The sequence below is a fragment of the Blennius ocellaris genome (genome assembly GCF_963422515.1).
Source record: "Blennius ocellaris genome assembly, chromosome: 22".
Classification (NCBI taxonomy): Eukaryota; Metazoa; Chordata; class Actinopteri; order Blenniiformes; family Blenniidae; genus Blennius; species Blennius ocellaris.
In genome coordinates this window covers 10,798,792-10,817,890 of record NC_137671.1, presented here as the reverse complement: position 1 = coordinate 10,817,890, position 19,099 = coordinate 10,798,792, and the positions used below count along the sequence as shown (strand labels likewise).

Genomic DNA, 19,099 nt, shown 5'->3' with positions numbered 1-19,099 from the left:
TCATTGTTGCAGCGCTGCCATTCGAGGAAAGCGTGCAAAGAATCTTTTTTTTTTTTTTTTCCCCGCCTGAAACCTCCCACATCCACTTTTCATTTATTTGTGAGGATTCTCAAACACACAAAGTTATTTAATAATAAATGCTGGATTCACATGCAGAGCCCTCTATACTTTGCAGATCCTGCCACTATTTCTTAAAGTCACAACTGAAAATGTGGAAGAGCTCCGAAATGTTTCTATCCCATTTTCAGGGGCAGTGAAGCATGTAAGGCAGTGATATATAGTTTCCACATTTGTTGGGGGGGGATTAACTCCACAAAAGTGGAGGTGAAAAAGTGTATAGTGGCACAAGACCTTTCATATATATCTCTTGTTATGTTTTGTAAAGTTGTAAAGTGAATTGATCATTTTTGTAGCACTTTAACTCGCGGAGCACTTGGAAACGCATTATAAACAAACACAGAGGTGTTTTTTTGGGTTGTTTTTTTTGTGGTTTTGGAGGAATCCAAAGTCAAACATGCAAACTGCACTCAGAAGGAAAGCGGCAACTTGAAAACCCATCAAGTTTGATGCTTATCAGACGATTTAATACAAAGTGATAAGATTTGTAGAACGTGTGCCCTGATACTGTCCACTCAATAAACAAACTCCAGTTATGCTACAGTACATATCTAAAGGACTAAGGATTTGTAATTACTTTACTGAATCAGAAATTATACAAATCCTCAACATGCATGTTGCCGTCAATTCGTATGGCATGAAACTTTGATTTAATAGTGACTTTCAGCATGTAATTACACCGGTATTAAGATTCAATACATTTCCTCAGGCTACAACATCTGTATTTGCCATAGTTACTTCTAAATAGTGACGATATGTGTGTGTGTGTGTGTGTGTGTGTGTGTGTGTGTGTGTGTGTGTGTGTGTGTGTGTGTGTGTGTGTGTGTGTGTGTGTGTGTGTGTGTGTGTGTGTGTGTGTGTGTGTGTGTGTGTGTGTGTGTGTGCGTTGAGTGACGATGTGCACAGAGCACAGGGTGTGGACAGACGCCGCTGGGATTAAATATACTTCACCCACACACACACAAACTCACAGCCCTCTTAACATGCTTCCTCTGCACTTAAACCCCAGTATTCCCCAAGGTGTGTGTGTGTGTGTGTGTTTGTCTTATCTGTGTGTGTGTGTGTCTGTGTCTCATGCATCTCCTGGAAGGGGGTCCCGTCTCATGCTCCTTGAATGCATATATCTGTTTCGCTTGTTTCAAGCTCTTTCACACAGTTTATGTAAATGTTGATGTTAAACGAAGTGGAAGGAAAAAAAGAAAAAAAGATGTTTCTCAGCATCTTCTCAGCTGGTATCTGGAGAAGTTAACATCAATCGTACGACTGATGGAAAGAGTATTGTGTGTGTGTGTGTGTCTCCTTCTGTTGATTTTCTATTACTGCATGAATCTGTGTTTGTACCTCCAAAAATCATCAGAATGTTTTGCTTGCGCACAGTGAAAAACGAAAACAAACACTTTATTGTTTTTGTCTTCTTCCGGCAGATTCTCTCTCCTCTCCTGGACCTCGATCAGAATCGCAGCAAACTGAAGCTGTACATCAGCCACCTGACCTCGCTGTGTCAGGAGCGAGACCCCGTCATACTGCAGGACTTCGCCCCGCCCCCCGCCTATCACCGCGCCGACTCCGCCTCTTGGAACGCGCAGCTGCAAAGCATGACGCAGGAACAGGTGAGACCCCCTCCCAGTGTGTATTTCTGTGTGGGCGGTGGGAATCAAATCACTCGTGACTTCCAAGTGAGACTTTCTGTTTATAAATGTGTGTGTGAAAGACAGAGGAAGTGTGATATAACGTGCTCGGGGAAAAAACCCGACGTTGTGTCACTCCTCCTTCATGACTTTTTTCAATTCTTTTTTTTTTAAACGAGCCACTGAGTGAAAGCCCTCGCTTTTGACACGCGTGAGCTGCTGGATGTGTGGGAGTCGGGGCACACACACTGGGGCCGGCCTGGCAGGTTTCTGGCGCCGCCCTTGACATTATTGAGAAGATTTACTCCCAGCAGGTCACCTGACGACAAGCGCCTGGCTGCGGAACAAGTGCCGCTCTCGACGTTTTTATTTTACCGGGGAGTGAGCCGTGCTCCGAGCTCTTTTCTGGCAGAGGGGAGAGGGGCTCGGTTCGCAGGCGGCGCAGAGCGCGGAGGGGAGAGGATGTGTGTTTATTTTACTGGCGAAAGAGTTGTCATGTTCCGAGAGGGTTCGGAGAGCGGAGGGGAAGCGAAATGAGAGCGAAGAAAGAGAAAGGTGAGGCTCGCAGAGAGCCGGCGTCACCCTCGCCCCTACGCTCAGCTGCATTATCATGGCAACCAGTTGTGTTTTCAGATATCCAATATAAACAGCATATAATTAAATATAAAAAGAATCTGTGGCCGTCTATGGCGTCCTCTGTCTCCCTCTCTGTCTTTTTCCCCCATGTTGAAAACATATCAGGCGATACATGGTCCCGACATGTGGTACGCATTGAAAAAAAGTGTAATTTTAGACACACACACTCTCACACACACATGTGACAGAGTGTGTGGTTAGGGTACAGCAGGACTAGTTTCCCTACAGTCTGCATGAAAGCCCTATTGTGTGTCCTAATGTTGGGAAATGTCTGTGTCCAGCGCACGAGTGCTTCAGATATGGCGCTGCGTGGTTTGGTGTCACATTAAATAAACTGTTGAAATAGAAGATTAACTTGTCATTTAATCACCGTGCACGTTAGACGGTAGAAACGACGGTCTTGCGTATTTTTCATCATCAGCCCGTTTCCAAATGCGAGAAAATAAATAAATAAATAAAAAGCTGAAATGATTCTGCGGTCTCCTGGCTGGGGATCTGCGTTTTCAAAAGAAAAACACGCTCTATTAAAACTGATTATGTGGGCGGCTGTGAGAGCTTATCTAACAAAACCCAATGTGGTCTGCACAGTTTTATTCCTACGTTGTATTTATAAAAACATTTAAAAAAAAATAAAATATTGAAAACATCACAACCAAATGGAGCTTTTCACCACATCCAAGTGAAAATTACAACTCGGGGAAGAAAACGATCTTAAAAAGCTAGTTTTCCACAAATTACTCGCAGTTCACGTTATCGCTGACCGCGTTAATGGCGCGCAGCATTGTCTTGAATTAAGTTTTTTTTTGCGTTTAGCAAATTCGTTCAACTGCAATGTCAAAACCCAACATTTAACCTGTTGATTCAGGTGAGTTGATGACTCTTAATCCCCCTAAGGGTGTGTATTTGTCTCTGATGGACTGTCAACTGAAAGATATCTGAAATCCTAAATGTATTATCTGAGGACAGCAGACATTATAATTCACCTCATATCTCAGTCGTCCCTGACATTGAAGAGGAGCGAGGTGACCGGTTAAACAAAGCAGTGTTTCTTCGGACAGAAAAAGCATCGATTCTTCAGTAAATTCACTATTTACTGTCTCCCTATATAGATAAAGATGCAAAATAATACAGGCGTTCTGTTCAAGGCTGAGCGGTACGTGTAATGTAGCTCCAACCTCTATGGAGTATTTGATACGTTTTTAATGAAACTCATGTTAGGAAGTGGGAAAAGGGCCCCAGGTGCACACAAAAGATGATGTTTAATAATGATCACGATCTAAACACAAAAACAAAATTTGACTTAAAGGGCAAACTAATAGTCCTGCAAGGAACACCACAAACGAGGATTTCTGAAAAGTCCGTGTATCTCGTTTTTGTAAAAAAAAAACAAAAAAACGGGGAAAACGTGGCCTTGAAGGCAAGTGCATGAGCACACAGTGAGCGGAGAGCCGACAAGGCACAGCTGGAGACAATCGATGGGACACGAGTAGAAACATGTAACATAAAACCACCCCGAAAATGTAATACAAAGAGCCATGAAAGAAAAGACGAAAAACAAAACAAACGATGGGAACAAAACCTGATCAGATGCATGACGTTGGAATCTTCGCCTGGTGTCAAAGTGCATGTTGGTCCTTGGTTGTTCTGACCAGGAGGAAGAAGAAGCTGGTTTCCAGTTGAGAGACTCCAAATCATGAAAGATGCTCTCGTCTCACCAGAGGAACCAACTTCTCCTGTTGGTTTTTCTCTGTTTTAATCTTTCTTACATCATAGCTGAAGCCAGAAGTTATAATTTGTAGGAGTACTTGAATTATTTGGTCCGACTTGACTGGAAAGAAAACACTCCTAATTGCAAGACTTTTTAAAATGTGGTTTTGGCATTTGAGCAAAAAAATAAAAAAATCCATCAGATTTTCTTTCCTTTCATTTTCTATCCTGTTAATCACTTTCTCTTCCATTTCTGCCATCACTCTCTTAATTCTCTACTTTCTTTGAGCTTTGAAGAATACCAGTCACCCTTTCTTGGGGTTTTTTCTCTCTCTCTCTCTCTAAAGTGCCTCCATCACCATCACCTTTTATTTCCAACCTGAACTGGTGTCAGAGCGGGTGAGGTTTTAAGAAAAAAAAAAAAAAAAATACTCAGTAGAGGCTTATATAGCAGTTAAAATCTTTTCTGCCATCTCCTTCGCTTCTCCTTGTCCAAACCGAGCCGTACCCGGGCAGTGCCACTTGGCGCTGCGTGCCCCCCCCGAGTCAGCCAACACACAATCACAGACGCACACTGCCAGTCTTTCCTTCAAGTCTCTCGTTTTCCTTCATCATGTGTCACCTTGGCTGACCCTCTCAATGTGCGCAGAGGCTCCCTCCAGACCACCATGTTCCCGTGTGCCAGCCTCTCCGCTCTGTCTTGTGGTTGGTGTGTGTGTGTGTGTGTGTGTGTGTGTGTGTGTGTGTGTGTGTGTGTGTGTGTGTGTGTGTGTGTGTGTGTGTGTGTGTGTGTGTGTGTGTCTTGTGTGTGTTTTACAAGCCTCTCCCTGGCTCTGTTAAAATGCCTGGCACTCTGTAAAGCCATTAGGATCACACTAAAATAGCATGTAAAACACACACGGACGTGCCGGTGCGAACTCATACATGGAAAGCTGCGGATCCTCGTGTATCCGTTAGTGTGACCACCCCCCCCCCCCCCCCCCCCCCCTCCCGGGAGGCTTGCGTATTGAACCGCGTGCTTCTGTAAAGCGTCACACGCGTCCACTAATACCTCGTTTGATGTCACTCATGACAAGAGGAGGTCGTCTTGAAGCTCGTCGACTGAAGGAAATAGTGAGGGTTTTTTTCTTTCTTCTTCTTCTTGGACGAGTTGCTGATGTTATCCAGCTGCAGCCGGACTTCACAGTGCTGTTACATACGCGACCCAAACAGAGACACGCAGTCTGTTTCTCCAAGGGAGATAATGTACTGGAAAAAGAACACGCCGCAGATTTACATAAAGTCAGCAGACTGAACAAATTGCTTCTTAAATGGTTTAAATTTGCCACGTGAAGAGAATTAGGAGCCAAATTTTAACCATCTCACAAAGCAAAGTTTGCTTCTGACTGACTTAATTATCATAATGTGAAGCTTTGATTTAAAAAAAAAAATTCTGAACAGAGTCTCTATTCAAAGCCTTGTTTTATATCCTCTAACTGTCTTCTGTAAAATCCGTCATTCATGTATTCATCGTACTCGTATCGATCATTATCGTCGTAACAAAGCTGCTCCTGTTTTGCTGCCTTGTGCATCGTTTTAATTCAATACTTGATTATTGTGAAACTTTATCACTATAACGTTGTGATAAAATTCACTCGGCAAAAAACTCGCTCACACAGATTATGACTTTGTGTCAAAGGGAGGCGGCGACGATGACCTTTCCCCTGCGTGACCTTTTAGTTTCTCTGAAAATGTCGAAGGTTCTGAGATAGTTGTGCGAATTCACCTCATCGGCGTTGGCGGATTATCCGAGAACGCATTTGATTGTTTTTATCGTTAATTGACAGTGTTTTATTACTGAGTAACTGTGGTTGGTGTGACGAGTAATACCACGAATTAAAGGGGGGGGGGTGGAAACAAAAACATCATTTATGTCGAGAGCAGTTGCAATATATCAGAAATCAAGCTGAAAAACACCAAAAATAACCAGTAGTAATTCAGCATTAAATGTATAAACTGCACTTGGCCCTTATCGACAGTGTGGCTCCGCTCATTGAGTTCATCAATAAGACATAAGATATTTAGTTTCATATAAACAGCTGCAAACATTTTGCCAGAGCGATGGACGCCTGACGCAGGCCTCTTGGTACACTTGCTAAAACAAAACCACATTTATTCCGACGGACGTGCAAAGGGATGCACGTCAAGAATGTGAACTGGCTCGTCCGCTGGTGATCTGTGCAGCTTATAGACGCCGAGCGATTAAAAACACGAAAGTACCTGATTTTATCGTCAATTTGACTTCTTCTTCTTCTTTTTTTTTCTCCTTTTTTTTTTACCGAGAAAAGTTTTCCATTTTGACATTTGCATGACCGAGCGCTCTCCCTTATCCGCCGCACTGACATTTGCTTGGACGGACTCCAGCGAAGGTGTTGGACTAATGGACTTCACAGCTAACAGCTGTTAGCGAAAGGCCAGTTTTTGAAATATGGCAGATAAGCTGTTCCCGTGTGTTTCGTCTGTTTCTTCTGTTTCATTGTTTGCGACTCTCAAAGCGACGTTTTCTGTCACCGGATCACCTTCGCGGCTCCGTACATAATTGTGGGACTGCGTTTCTATTTCGGTCCAGACTTTATTCACATTTTAAAACCCCCCCCCAAAAAAAATTATGAAGTGTTATTGGCTCAAGTCGGACATCGCTGCTCTCTTTGTGTCCAGTTTGACTCGTCAAGCACATGAGTCTGTATCTGCTGGAACATAAAACGGCTCCCAGAGAGTGACGGCGAGTGTTTCTGAGCCAATTCAAACTGGAGGAACCGCGTCCTTACAACTCGACAAGTCTGCGTAATGAGAGCAAATACCACACGGTTACGGCCCTCGGATGTCGTTGTTTCAGTGTAATCTCAAAATAAAAAAAATAAAAAGTATATGGAGGATATGTCGGCTCTCTTTGGTTTCCTTTTTTTTAAAGATTTACAGTAGTTGAGTTTTCAAGGCCTTCCAGCTGGTAAGTCTACTAAAGTAACTGAAATGACTTTGTGACGAACTTCCAATGCAGGAAAACAGGATCCATATGGCTGCAGCCCCGGTCATGTCGTTTTTCGTTTTTTTTTTTTATGGAGAGGAGAAAACCAAAAGAAGACGGGAGTTTATTATGAGGAGATAATAGCAGTGAAATTGACAGTTATAAGTGCGGCGCTGCGGTTCGCTCTAAATCTGCGGTTAAAAACTTGGACCGCTCTGTTTTTTACATATAGGCCAATTAGACTAAATGTTTTTACATCGTAGCTCAGTTAAATCTGCACAAATAATCAGCTTCCCGGGTCATTATATAGATTAAAGCTGCCCTTTTCCCCTTCGTGTAAAACGGGTTTTTCAAGTGCGCGCTATCAGTGTTGTTTCAGTCGCACGCCCTCGCTGCAAATTGATGCCCTCTTCATAGACTGGCAGGAACAGTACGCGTCCAGTAATTCCAGGGCCCCTCGTGGTTTTTGAGGTCGCCGATTTGGTGGATTTTGATTGACAGGATGTACAAAAACAGGACAGGGCAGAGCTGGAATTTCAACATCACAACTGATAGTAGCTGAGCTGTAACAATGGCAGGGGCAATGCAGCAGTGCTATCCAACTGTAACCTGGAACTTTTTTTTTTTTTTAAAAGCCCCCCCCCCCCCCTTTTTTTTTTTTTACACTATTTAACATTTTTATAACTCCATTGGTTTATTATTCAACACGTTTTAGTGTTGTTTTGCTTTTAACCACACTGATATTTCAGTGCTGCATAATATTTACATTATGAGGGTAATCCGATAATTATAGTAATCCAATCCCGTATGTGTGAATGCATTTCAGAAATACCAGTAAAATTTTAAAAAATCACTCAAATATCATATTTGGAAAACATCTGGTCTCATCATTTGACACGTGGGGAGTTTTGATTGAATTTGTCTCTTTGCTCCAGAAGTGGTTCTTCTTTGACTTTCAGCTATTTGTTGTGTTTTCTCTTCCACTCATGTCGTGACTGCTTCCCCTCAGTTTTCTTCTTTTGATTTTGATTTTTCTTACACAGAAGGGACACAAGGGAAATTCCTCATTGTCTTAATCTGATTTCTCGTAACTGTTATATACTGTAATAATAAATAAAATAATAATCGTTTTAATAATAATATTAAAAAACGTGGAATAGAATTGAGTTTATTCAAAATGCAGCCAAGAGCACCTCTGCTTTCTGCATCCTGAACACAATCATGTTTTGTTTGTGGATTTATGTATATATAATGTATGCATTTGATGTTTTTCTTGTTGTATTCAGTTAATATACGAAGCTTCTTCAGTATCAGATTTGAATAGTCGGCTCATGACGGTGCAGTTTGCTTTAAGTCTCATATCCTCTTTCATATTCTCGTTTTTGATCGAATTCCAGCCTCAACAAACCGATGAAACTGAAGTTCAACTGTCAAAATTATCTCGACGAACAACAAGTAAAAACATCATAAAATTTAGCTGGTTTTATGATTTAGCTTTTTTTTTGGGGGGGGGGGGATAAAAAGAAAAGTGTTTGCATGCGAATGAACGTGTGATAGAAGAGCGGCGTGGAGGGAAGACGGGCGGAGCGGTTGGAGGAGGAGGAAACATTCAGACCCATCCATTTGTGCTGCGTTGTGGTCTGGGGGTCTCTCCAGGCTTCCATTAGGCAGCTCTGCTTCCTGCTCCAATGATGATTGTTTTCTCTCTAAATAGGACTCAGAGGTCCTCAACAGCCATTATACACACACACACACACACACACACACACACACACACACACACACACACAGTCCTGTTTCTGTCCCCGCAGAGGACCTCACATGACTTACATTCGTTTTCAGCAGATCTTGCCCGACCACAATCGCCCGAACAGTTTTCTAACGCTAACTTCGCCCAGATCGTGACTCAAGTCTCTAAACTGAAGGTTAATGATTGACTTTACGATAGAAAAATGACATTTAAACAGATTTATGTCCCGCGGTTGGACGTCGGATACACACACTCAGGAAGAGCAGACTGTCACACACATACACACACACACACACTGGCCATTACAGACAAACTGCTGCTTTTTATGCAGATTTATTGAATCCAGGCTTAATGTCTTTACCAGTTGTCGTACGTCGTCTGTTTTTTTTTTTATATGATTTTTTTTCTTCCTGTTTTTCTTCTCAACCTTTCTCTCTTTCTCCCCGTCTCCGCTTATCACTTCCTCTTCCTCTGTTCTTCCACCCCTCGCTTTGCTTTATTTCTTTCATAAGCCCCGACTTTCCGCAGCCTCTCCATCCCTCCCACTCTATATTCCCTCTGTTAATGCCACTTTGTTTTTCAATCTGTTTCCCCTCCTCCTGTCTGTCCTCACTGTCACACTCTTTCAGCTCCCATTTCAGTCTCCATCCTTTTCCTTTTCCACCTCTGTCTCTCTCTGTTGTCGGTTAATGGGAAGACAAGCTGGTACTGGTGACAGGTGAAGGCCAAAGACTTGAATTTACACCCGAAAGAGAAGCCGGCTTCCCACTCTCGCACTTTTTTTTTTTTTTTTTTAATCCGAAGCTATGAACTCGTCTACAATGACCGCCATTGTCGATGTCCGGCTTCACACTTTACACATTTCTCCCGCAGACGTTTCCTCCTCGAGCCGCAGGTTCCTCCAGAATGTGGGAATTTACTTCGACGTGTAGCTGCAAAACCGTTTCTCGACTTTACCATTAAAGTTTTCCAGTCGAAGAGCTAATTGGAGACAGACCAGGTTGAACAAGTCATGCATGCTGCGCTTTGGAACTTCATCCAATCCAACCTCAGGGTCTGCAATTAACACGGACATGACCCCGGAGTACCTGCTGAAGACCCCCTGCACAGAACGGCCCCCCGACTCCAAAGTCTTATATATGCTGTTAGTATTAAACGTTTGCAGAATTATTTCGGGTTCTTTTGTTTTTAAAAGACAGAACGCCTACATATGTTGCACCCTGAGATTTCATTGTCTCGTCAGCATCACTGGAAGCTGAATAAGAACGGTATAGAAAAAACTAAACAAAACAAAAACATCCCTCCTATAGAGCACTGTAAGTCGAGTTTGCAGTAAACTGCCTCCGTCTTTTCAGGCCGGCCAGCGGGGAGGTTACACCTACAGTTTACGCTCAATGCCGCAGTCTGTCTCCGCTGTTTATTTTCTGCAGCCATTAGTGTTGTAAGTCCACCTTTGTGTAGTTACTCCTAGAGGGCCACTTTTAAGCCTTAAGTCTTGTTTATATGCTTCCCTCTGAACGTATTCCCATGCAGTTACCATGCATCCATTCACACACACACACACACACACACACACCTCTGCAGCTTAAGTTGCATTAGTAGGTGCTAAAGTGAATGAACTAATATACTTAAGTTCCCAGACTTTAATAAAATGCAGGGCGGGGAATTGCACACCTACCATTCCTTAATGATTACCTCAGGTGCATATTGCGAGGTGGAAGGAGGGGGCATAGCTCCTGGATTAGCGTGCGTTTAATCCTCAGTCCCTTCCTAAACAAGTCCTCCCAGAGCCTCAGCCTGCAAATACGAATCTGTTTCCGCGGCCATTTTGGCTGATTCAGTGACCTATTAAGATTACCGAGCAGTCTTCTTGAGTTTTTTATTTTATTTTTTTTCTTCTGTGCTTGAGGAGTGCTGCGTTTCAGTCCTCCAGGAGCCGTTTTGGGTACGAGGTCCTCGGGCTCTATTCCCACTGCACCTCGTTAGACCGCGTTATTAGCCGAGCTGCCGAGACAGAGCCCGGACACAGTGCACACACACACACACACACACACACACACACACAGTGTCACACACACATGCAGTCGTTGTCATTCAGCCACACGATGTGGACACTGTTGGGCAGGATTCAGGACGGCCGGCCAAACTTATAAAGCGGTCGACATACAGTGTAAGCCTGTTAGTGCATAATGGTTTAAATAGAGACGGGCAGAGAGACAGGGATTACAGCCGTCCATACAGGCCTATTACACTTCATCCCTTTGCTCGTACTCATAATGGCGTTTCTACAGCGCCGCTCGGGGCTGCTGCTGAGGAGTCTGGAGCCTCTTTAAACCATTTCTGATTGTATCTCTGCTTCCTGCGACTTCTGCCATTGCTGCACAATGTTCTGTGAACATTTCGCCTTCCAGACTCGTCCCACGTCTCGACCTTCACCCCGAGTAGGGTTTTGTTTTTCCTGGTTATATATGTTCGCACTATTGCCAGAGATTTTATCTTTTTTTTTCTACATCATAAATGGAATTATTCCACTTATTTATCCATTTATCCATCTTCTACACTGATTTATCCAACTAGGAGTCCCGCGGGCTTTTTTGCAGACCTGGAGGAAACTCCTTGTGTTTTTTGTGCAGCTCAAATCAGCAGAGTTTCAGAGGAGGAGACTGTCAACTCGTTCGTTTCTGGGGTTTTTTAACTCGTAAATTGCACGATATGCACATTAGTCACTATTTCTCAGACTCTTCATTCATTTGGAATTCATATTTGCGTTCACAGTGCATGGAAACCTTCATTTATGGCACTGAAGTCAGTGTTTCAGATATATTATGCAGCTTTAGTCTTGAATATAAGAACATTTTGACAATACAAACGTGAAGATGATACTGAGTTTACCTATAGCATTGTACTTTATAATCAATAGAATCATTGTTTTGAGTATCATTGCGGCTGACTGGGCATTTTTGATGTGTGAGGTTTGAAGTCGCAGCAACAAATTGGGAAAAAACAACCGTTACCTTAAAAAGTGTAGTGGTCATAGTAGTAGGATGGACTTAAGCACTGTTAGATAATATATTTGCTCCCTTCTTTATCTCTCTCTCTCTTTGCCATTTGTTCCCTTTCTCCTTTCTTTATGTTCATCTCTCGCCGTCTTGATCTCTCTCTGCTGAGTTACGGTTTCTTTGGAAAACATTAGCATTCCTCTGCAAAGAGGTTCAAGCCCTGCAATGTGTGTCGAGGCACACACACACACACACACACACACACACACACACACACACACACACACACACACACACACACACACACACGCGCCTTACCCTCAACCTCAAGCTGATAACCTGTGTGTGTGTGTGTGTGTGTGTGTGTGTGTGTGTGTGTGTGTGTGTGTGTGTGTGTGTGTGTGTGTGTGTGTGTGTGTGTGTGTGTGTGTGTGTGTGTGTGTGTGTGTGTGTGTGTGTGTGTGTGTGTGTGTGTGTGTGTGTCCAGGCCCCCAATAAGGCAGATAATGATCCATCACGATAATGGTGCTTTAATGGCTGCAGTAAAAACCATCAACAAACTCTCTCTCTCTCTCTCTCTCTCTCTCTCTCTCTCTCTCTCTCTCTCTCTCTCTCTCTCTCTCTCTCTCTCTCTCTCTCTCTCTCTCTCTCTCACCCCTGTATATCTCTGCTTCCCATAATCCTCTCTGCCACTTAATAAATCAGAACTCTATCTTGCAACACACACTCCAGCCTCATACTGCGCACTCACACACACCTGTCATGTCAAACACCCAAACCTCTGCATCACACACGCGTGCACACACACACACACACACACACACACACACAGCATCTCCATTTCTCTCTCTGCGTCCTGAACCACAACATCCAAACTTCTTCCATCACATCTTCAAACCGTTTTGATTTGAATTCCTCCGGCCATAATCGAGCTTTTTCAACGCAGCAACAGAGGAAGTTTATTGCTCAGCAACTTAGCTTTTTTTTTTTTTTTTATTTCATTTGTAGGATTAAATTATGATTGCTTTCCCAGGAAAGCCGGGCCTTGTTGTTCTACTTTTGGCCAGTGTTCATATCAGTCATGAGAACATTTTTCTCCTCAGGTTAATTGAAATGAATTCTGGACGCTGCAACTCAGCTTTTTTAATTATAATGAAGCTGATTAGCAGAAGCAGTCATGTTACAATTTAACCAGATGTATAAATAGAAGTGAGTCAGACTCCCATTAAAATCCACCTTTATTTTCACTATTATGAAGTGTTTTCTTGAAGCGATTTTGCAGAAAGTCATCTGATGCTTATACATCAAACACAAGGGTTTAAAACTGCAGAAATTCAGTTTTTCTGTATTTTTTTCACTTCAGTAGCTTTTCAAAGTGTAAGAAAATGCAATTTTAGGTATTTCATGTATAATATGATCAGGTTTTCTGGGGTAAAATTGGGTAAAATCACAATTATTTGCTTAAAAATGAAATGCCATGTGACGTTGAAATGGAGGTAGGATTTGTGTACTTTACATAACATTATAGGACAGTCATGCTAAATCACATATAGCAAAACGTTGACATTTTTCTGTGGGAAATCTTAACTTTATAGGCGAGAAGTAGAGAAATATATCTTATTTTTTCAGTGTAATGCTCTTTTGACATCCTGAATCATGTGTAAATAGCACTTAGAACGTCTATGTACACTGGCTTTACAGTATTGAAATACGTGCGCCATGTCAGCGTATTGGTTTGTGTGTGAACACGAGCAGCCTTCCCCTTCCTGCTACCAAATGTGCGAATGGTCTGGGGTCCTCCTGGTTCTTATTAGGTTTGGCTGATGAAGTTGATCCCCGACATGCTTTACTGATTTCCTCATGACATTACCGATCAACAGTTGTCGGCTCTGAAACACACGAGTGCCGCAACTTAACTTGCGGCTCTCATACATTCAGCGCGTGCGATCCCCGCCGGAGGAGTCCCGGAGATGTTTCCATCTAATCTTGATTTTTTTTTTTTTTTTCTAAACTCCTCTCCGTGGTTCGGGTCAAGGTTTGTGTGATTGCAGAGGACAGCAGACAGATACCCGGCCGTTTATCTCATCTCGATCATCTCGCCGCTTTATCTTTACTGCTGTGTTTTTCTGGGAGACGGCAACCTGAACGCAAAGCCGTTAAGTCGAAGTGGCCCGCGAACACGGGTGGGGGAATGGCCGGCGGGATTACGTGGCCGCGTTTTCCTGGGGGCGAGGCTCCATCGCGAAGACGGGGAGAAATGATAAAAATCTACCTGTGCTTGGCAGATGGCAGATAAAACCGCAGGAGATAAAGGTGATGGAAGTTGGACTCTGCATTTGAACTGGCCCAAATAGATGGAAAATGGCTGAAAATTGTTCTTTCAGCATTCTTTCAGCCCGAGGGGGGGGGGGTCCACCGGGTCTGGTGCTAGACCAAACTGGGCCAAACCATACTCACACTGAAACACACTTAATTACACTGAAACACAGTTAGACATACTGAAACACACTAATCATACTGAAACACATTTTATCACACTTAATTACACTGAAATACACTTAATTACACAGAAACACACTTAGACGTGCTGAAACACACTGAAACACTCTTAAACACAATGAAACTCACTTAATGACTCTAAAACACTCTTAAACACACTGAAACACTCTTAATCACACAGAAACACTCTTAATCACACAGAAACACATTTCATCACACTTAATTACACTGAAACACACTTAGACATGCTGAAACACACTTAAACTCTGAAACACACTGAAACACTCTTACAGTATACACTCTTACAGTAAACACACTTAATCACACTGAAACACTCTTACAGTAAACACACTTGTAAACACACTTAAACGGTCGAGGCTCATTGTCTCTCCATGTTTTCCTCCTCGCTCTTTCTCTCATCTTGCAGTTTCAATCTTTCTTTGCAGCTTTCCCAAATAGCATTTACACTTTTTTTTTTTTTTTTTTTTTGCAGGGGTCCACATCCCACAGCTCTGATTTTTTTAATATGGCTCTTATCTCCTATCTCACGCTGATGAATGTGAGTCTTTAATAAAAGAAATGTTCGGCAGTTCGTCAAGTAAAATACGCTTCATGCTGATGGGGGAAGCACTGAACGGCTTCAACGACTGAAACGATTTAAACTTAAATACAGGAAGGTCTAGAAAGATTCTACTTTCATAAATGCAACATTTTTGATATGTTATCTTTATTTTGAAGGAATGTTATTCCAGGTTATTTATTCAGTGAAAGTTGGTAAAAAAAAAATAATAATAATAAAGGATGTTTGCCACTATTAAAGATACAGATCACTTGATAAAACTGTATTGCATCAAAATTAAGAGTTATTAAGATTTCATTAATGCCATTTCGTGTTAAAAGATGCGTTTTCACTTGAAACGTTGTCGTGCAAACGTATCTGTTGTATTACAGACACGACTCATTCCTCAGTTAATAAAGCAGTTTTATTGCATCAAAATTAAGATTCATTGTCTCATTAATGTCATTTATTGCTCAAACAATAAAAAATCTTTTTTTTTTTTTTTCGTTTGCAGCAATAAAAACCTTCCATTAAGCTTTATTGTCGTGCATATTATTATGAATGATTATTGTCATGATGCACATAAACAAAGCAGATTTTTTTTGAATGAAATGGTCAGATTTTTTTTGCGCAGTGGTTTCTTGGTTTCGCTTTGGGGTGTTTGCAGGTGGAGTTTTATTCCCTCTCACTCGCCAGATCTCATCCTACATTTCCCAAAATGCAGCTTGACCTTTTATGAGGAACTTTTTTTTTTTAATGAAAAAAATCTGCACTCAACTGTTAATAATAAATAATGCAGGAGCACAATATCGGGATAATCAGCTCTATTTGCGTGTGATTTATCGGCCAGGTTTTCATTAATCATTAACGGTGTTATTACTTGCAGCAGTTTTACACATGAATAACACCACTGTAATATAAAAAAATACCACTGAGATTTGCTGGCGGAGAGATGAGAGCAGAGGGAAGAGGTTGAGATTTAACGAGGAAATATTTGCCAATATCTGACCCGGGCCTCAAACACACACACACACACACACACACACACAGACACACACCAACATAAATGTGGGCTTGTGTTACATGACTGTTTGAGCGTCGGTCTTATTGATACAGATGTATTGGTCATTAAGCCAGTTAGGTTTGACGTCTCAGCTCGACCGCAGCCAAAGAAAATAACATCAGCGCTCTCTCTCAGAAATGTTCCCCTCTGTATGAACAGAAAGAACTACATTGTGGTGTTTTCAGATTACACTCTGATATGTGTGTGTGCGCGCCTCGAACACACTCCCCGATCGTCCCTTTGGCCACAACCTTCGTCCTCTTGCCCTTGCTTGTACGCTTAAACCCGTTTTTTTATTTTTTCTTCTCCCTCGACGTGAAGGGAAAAAAAAACAACGTTAGAGAATATTTTGACATTTTCAGAAATAGACTCCTGCGTTCTCCTTTTAAGCTGCAGCCAGTTTACCGTCCAAGTAAAGTAACGCTTTGACTAGCAGCGCCCGCAAAAGTTCGCCGACTGGCAAAGAGACTGCGTTTTGTTGAAAAATGAAGAAAATGTCCATTTAAACTCAATACGTTCGCTGTGTTTAGCCCGCGTACAAATAACCCAACTGTTCTCCCATTGTTGGTGTTTATAAAATATGGTTTCCTGGTTTCATTACAAAAACAACCAACTGGGTCGTCTTCACCGTTTCCGTGGAAACAGCTTTACAAACCGTTGTCGTGCGTACGTGAAACTTTTCAGAAACGAAAGAAAGCGCATTGTTCATCATTTTCTACTTTGATAACTGGTAAAATGTATTTTTCCTTCTGTGTCTTCCTCTCAGCTGGAGGCGGAGTTAGCGCTGTGCGAGAGGGAGGGGGCGGAGCTCCAGGAGTACGCCAACCAGGTCCTGCAGCAGATCGCCGACCGGTGCCCCGACATTCTGGAACAAGTGGTGAACGCCCTGGAGGACAGCAGCTAGCGGAGTAGAGACAAAACCCCACTCAAAACACTCGTTCACAGACTTTCTACACTTTTTTCCGTTCACATAGAAGAAGAAAAACAAATATATATATATATATATAAAATCATCTCTATTAATTATCTTTAGTTGCTCTAATTTTAAGACTCGAGCTGAAGGGAAGACTGGTCACTCGTCTTCCTCCGCCGGACGCTCCTCCTCGGGAAAATACACTCAATAAACGAGCGACATCGAGTTTCCCGGTTGCTTGTGACACCAGACTTACACGCCGTTGCCACATTTGTTATTTGATTGGTTCAAAAAACAGAAGTGTGTTTATTTCAGCTGCCTTTGGCTCTTTACATCATTTGCTGCTACGTTTTTTCTTCTTCTTCTTCTTCTTTGTTTTTTTTTTTCTCATTCCTGGTGTTTTATTTCTTTGCTCCTGACGAAATGTCCCGACCTCCACTTCCTCTCAGTCTCTAGATAGTTGTGTCAATTGTGAAAGGGGGAAAAAAAATAAATAAAGTTGATTTACTCAAGATTCACGTCGTTCATCAATAAGGCACAAACCACAAATATCTCTCGCAGTCGTCCCTTTATCGAAACACGCCGCAGTAGATATTATTACACGTTGCTTTTTTTTTTAACTGAAGCTGGTTCAGGTGAAAAATAGATAAATAAATGGAATAAAACCTTTCTGACAATCCCTTTAGATTCATCACGAGGAAATCTGAACTTGTTCCCCTTGTTCTGATTTCTTCTTATTTCTTTATCGGGAGGGAAAATTGAAAAGACATGTTAGATTTTTGTTCTTTTTTTTCTTTTGGTAATATATATAAAAAAAACACTAATCCTGTTTCATTGAAGATGTCGTCATCTATTGATTGGTGTGCTACGTAACATTTTGTTTTGCAGATAACCACGCGGTTTCCTCTTTTTCCCGGAGAGAATATGTTGCACCTACACGACGGCTCCGTGTCCACCGGGAGTTTTCTTCTTCTTCTTCTCCTCCTTCTTCTCCTAAACTCTCTTCATAGTCCTCCTTCTCATTGTTTACAGAGGAAGCGACACTCTGCATGTTCCCGACGGCCTCGGCATGATTTAAAAAGTTTGCGGCACTCGGCCATGAGATCTTCAGATCGTCTCAATTTAATGCAGAGTTTTTTCTCTCTCTCTCTCTTTTTTGTTTTGTTTTGTTACGTTAGTGAAAAAAAAACACCCGGTGGACACAAAGCCTGACGCTTCGAATTTACACCACACTCTCAAATCTGATCGGCCTCGACGTAAAACTGCAGGATTAAGAAGAATCAGGTTGGAAAACAGCAACAAAAAAAACAAAAAAAATCAGGTTTAGAAAAAAAAAAAATACGTAAATAAAAGGCTCCACCAGATTTAAGATTTGTGTTGCAAACTCAGTGTTTTCTGTCTGTTTTATACTGATAATGTTTGTCACTGGGGAAATGCAATGAGTGGGATTGAGACGTGGAGGGAAAGAACGGAATAAAAAAAAAAAATGTGGATTCATCTTTTATCCTGTTTGGTCATTAAATCCCGCTTCTTCACTAACTGTTGTCATCTTTCCAAGCTTTTCCAACCCCCCCCCCCCCCCCCCGGGGACCTTCGACCCGAGCGGAGGTGAAAGCGTTCAGCTTCTCGCAGACGAAGAGACATAAGAGGAGCCCCGTGTTTGTTTGTTTGTTTGTTTCTCGGTCGTTCTGTCCCTCCGTGAAAGGATAAAGACCGACTTTGGCAGCGTTTCCCCTCCTTGTGTCTTCTGACCTCTGCTCGTCTTTCCTTTCCTCCGCTCTATCTCCGCCCTTCGCCCACTTCCTCTTATCTGGTCACAAGTGCTGTATTTTCCTCCTCGCCCACAATAAGGACGCCATGACTCCTTCTTGGACCCTCGTCCTTTACAAAGGCCCCCGTCCTGCTCCGGTTTCGTACCACGGTCTCCAGAAACGCCCCCAGTCGATCATTTTCACAACAATAGTACATATTTTTGAATTCCTCGTCGAGAGCTACTCTATTAAACATTTTACCTTTACAATAAATGCATTTAAAAGCCTAATATTAGTTGTTTTAGGATTGCGGATCTGTTGAAATCATGAGTTTTGTCGTCAGAATAATAAAAAAACGAGTTGAATGTTCATATGCTTGGTAATTCAAATCTGCTTTAAATGGCTTTTTTTTTTGTTGTTATCTGCGTTTATTTCAGCTCCACAAAGTGTGAATGTATACAGTGTTCTAATGA

The 19,099-nt window shown here is 42.2% G+C and overlaps 1 protein-coding gene across 4 annotated transcripts in view; it reads left to right on the top strand.

Moving 5' to 3' along the window:
• The window catches only part of LOC308146221 (ELKS/Rab6-interacting/CAST family member 1-like), a 127,192-nt gene extending 108,799 nt beyond the window's left edge, over nucleotides 1–18,393 (top strand). For all 4 annotated transcript variants that reach the window (XM_080517933.1, XM_080517932.1, XM_080517931.1 and 1 more), the window contains 2 exons: nucleotides 1,542–1,727; nucleotides 16,729–18,393. In XM_080517933.1, coding sequence (XP_080374059.1) covers nucleotides 1,542–1,727; nucleotides 16,729–16,866 — 324 coding nt within the window. In that variant the 3' untranslated portion in view covers nucleotides 16,867–18,393. The remainder of the gene's footprint in view (nucleotides 1–1,541; nucleotides 1,728–16,728) is intronic.
• The last annotated feature ends 706 nt before the right edge of the window (nucleotides 18,394–19,099 follow it).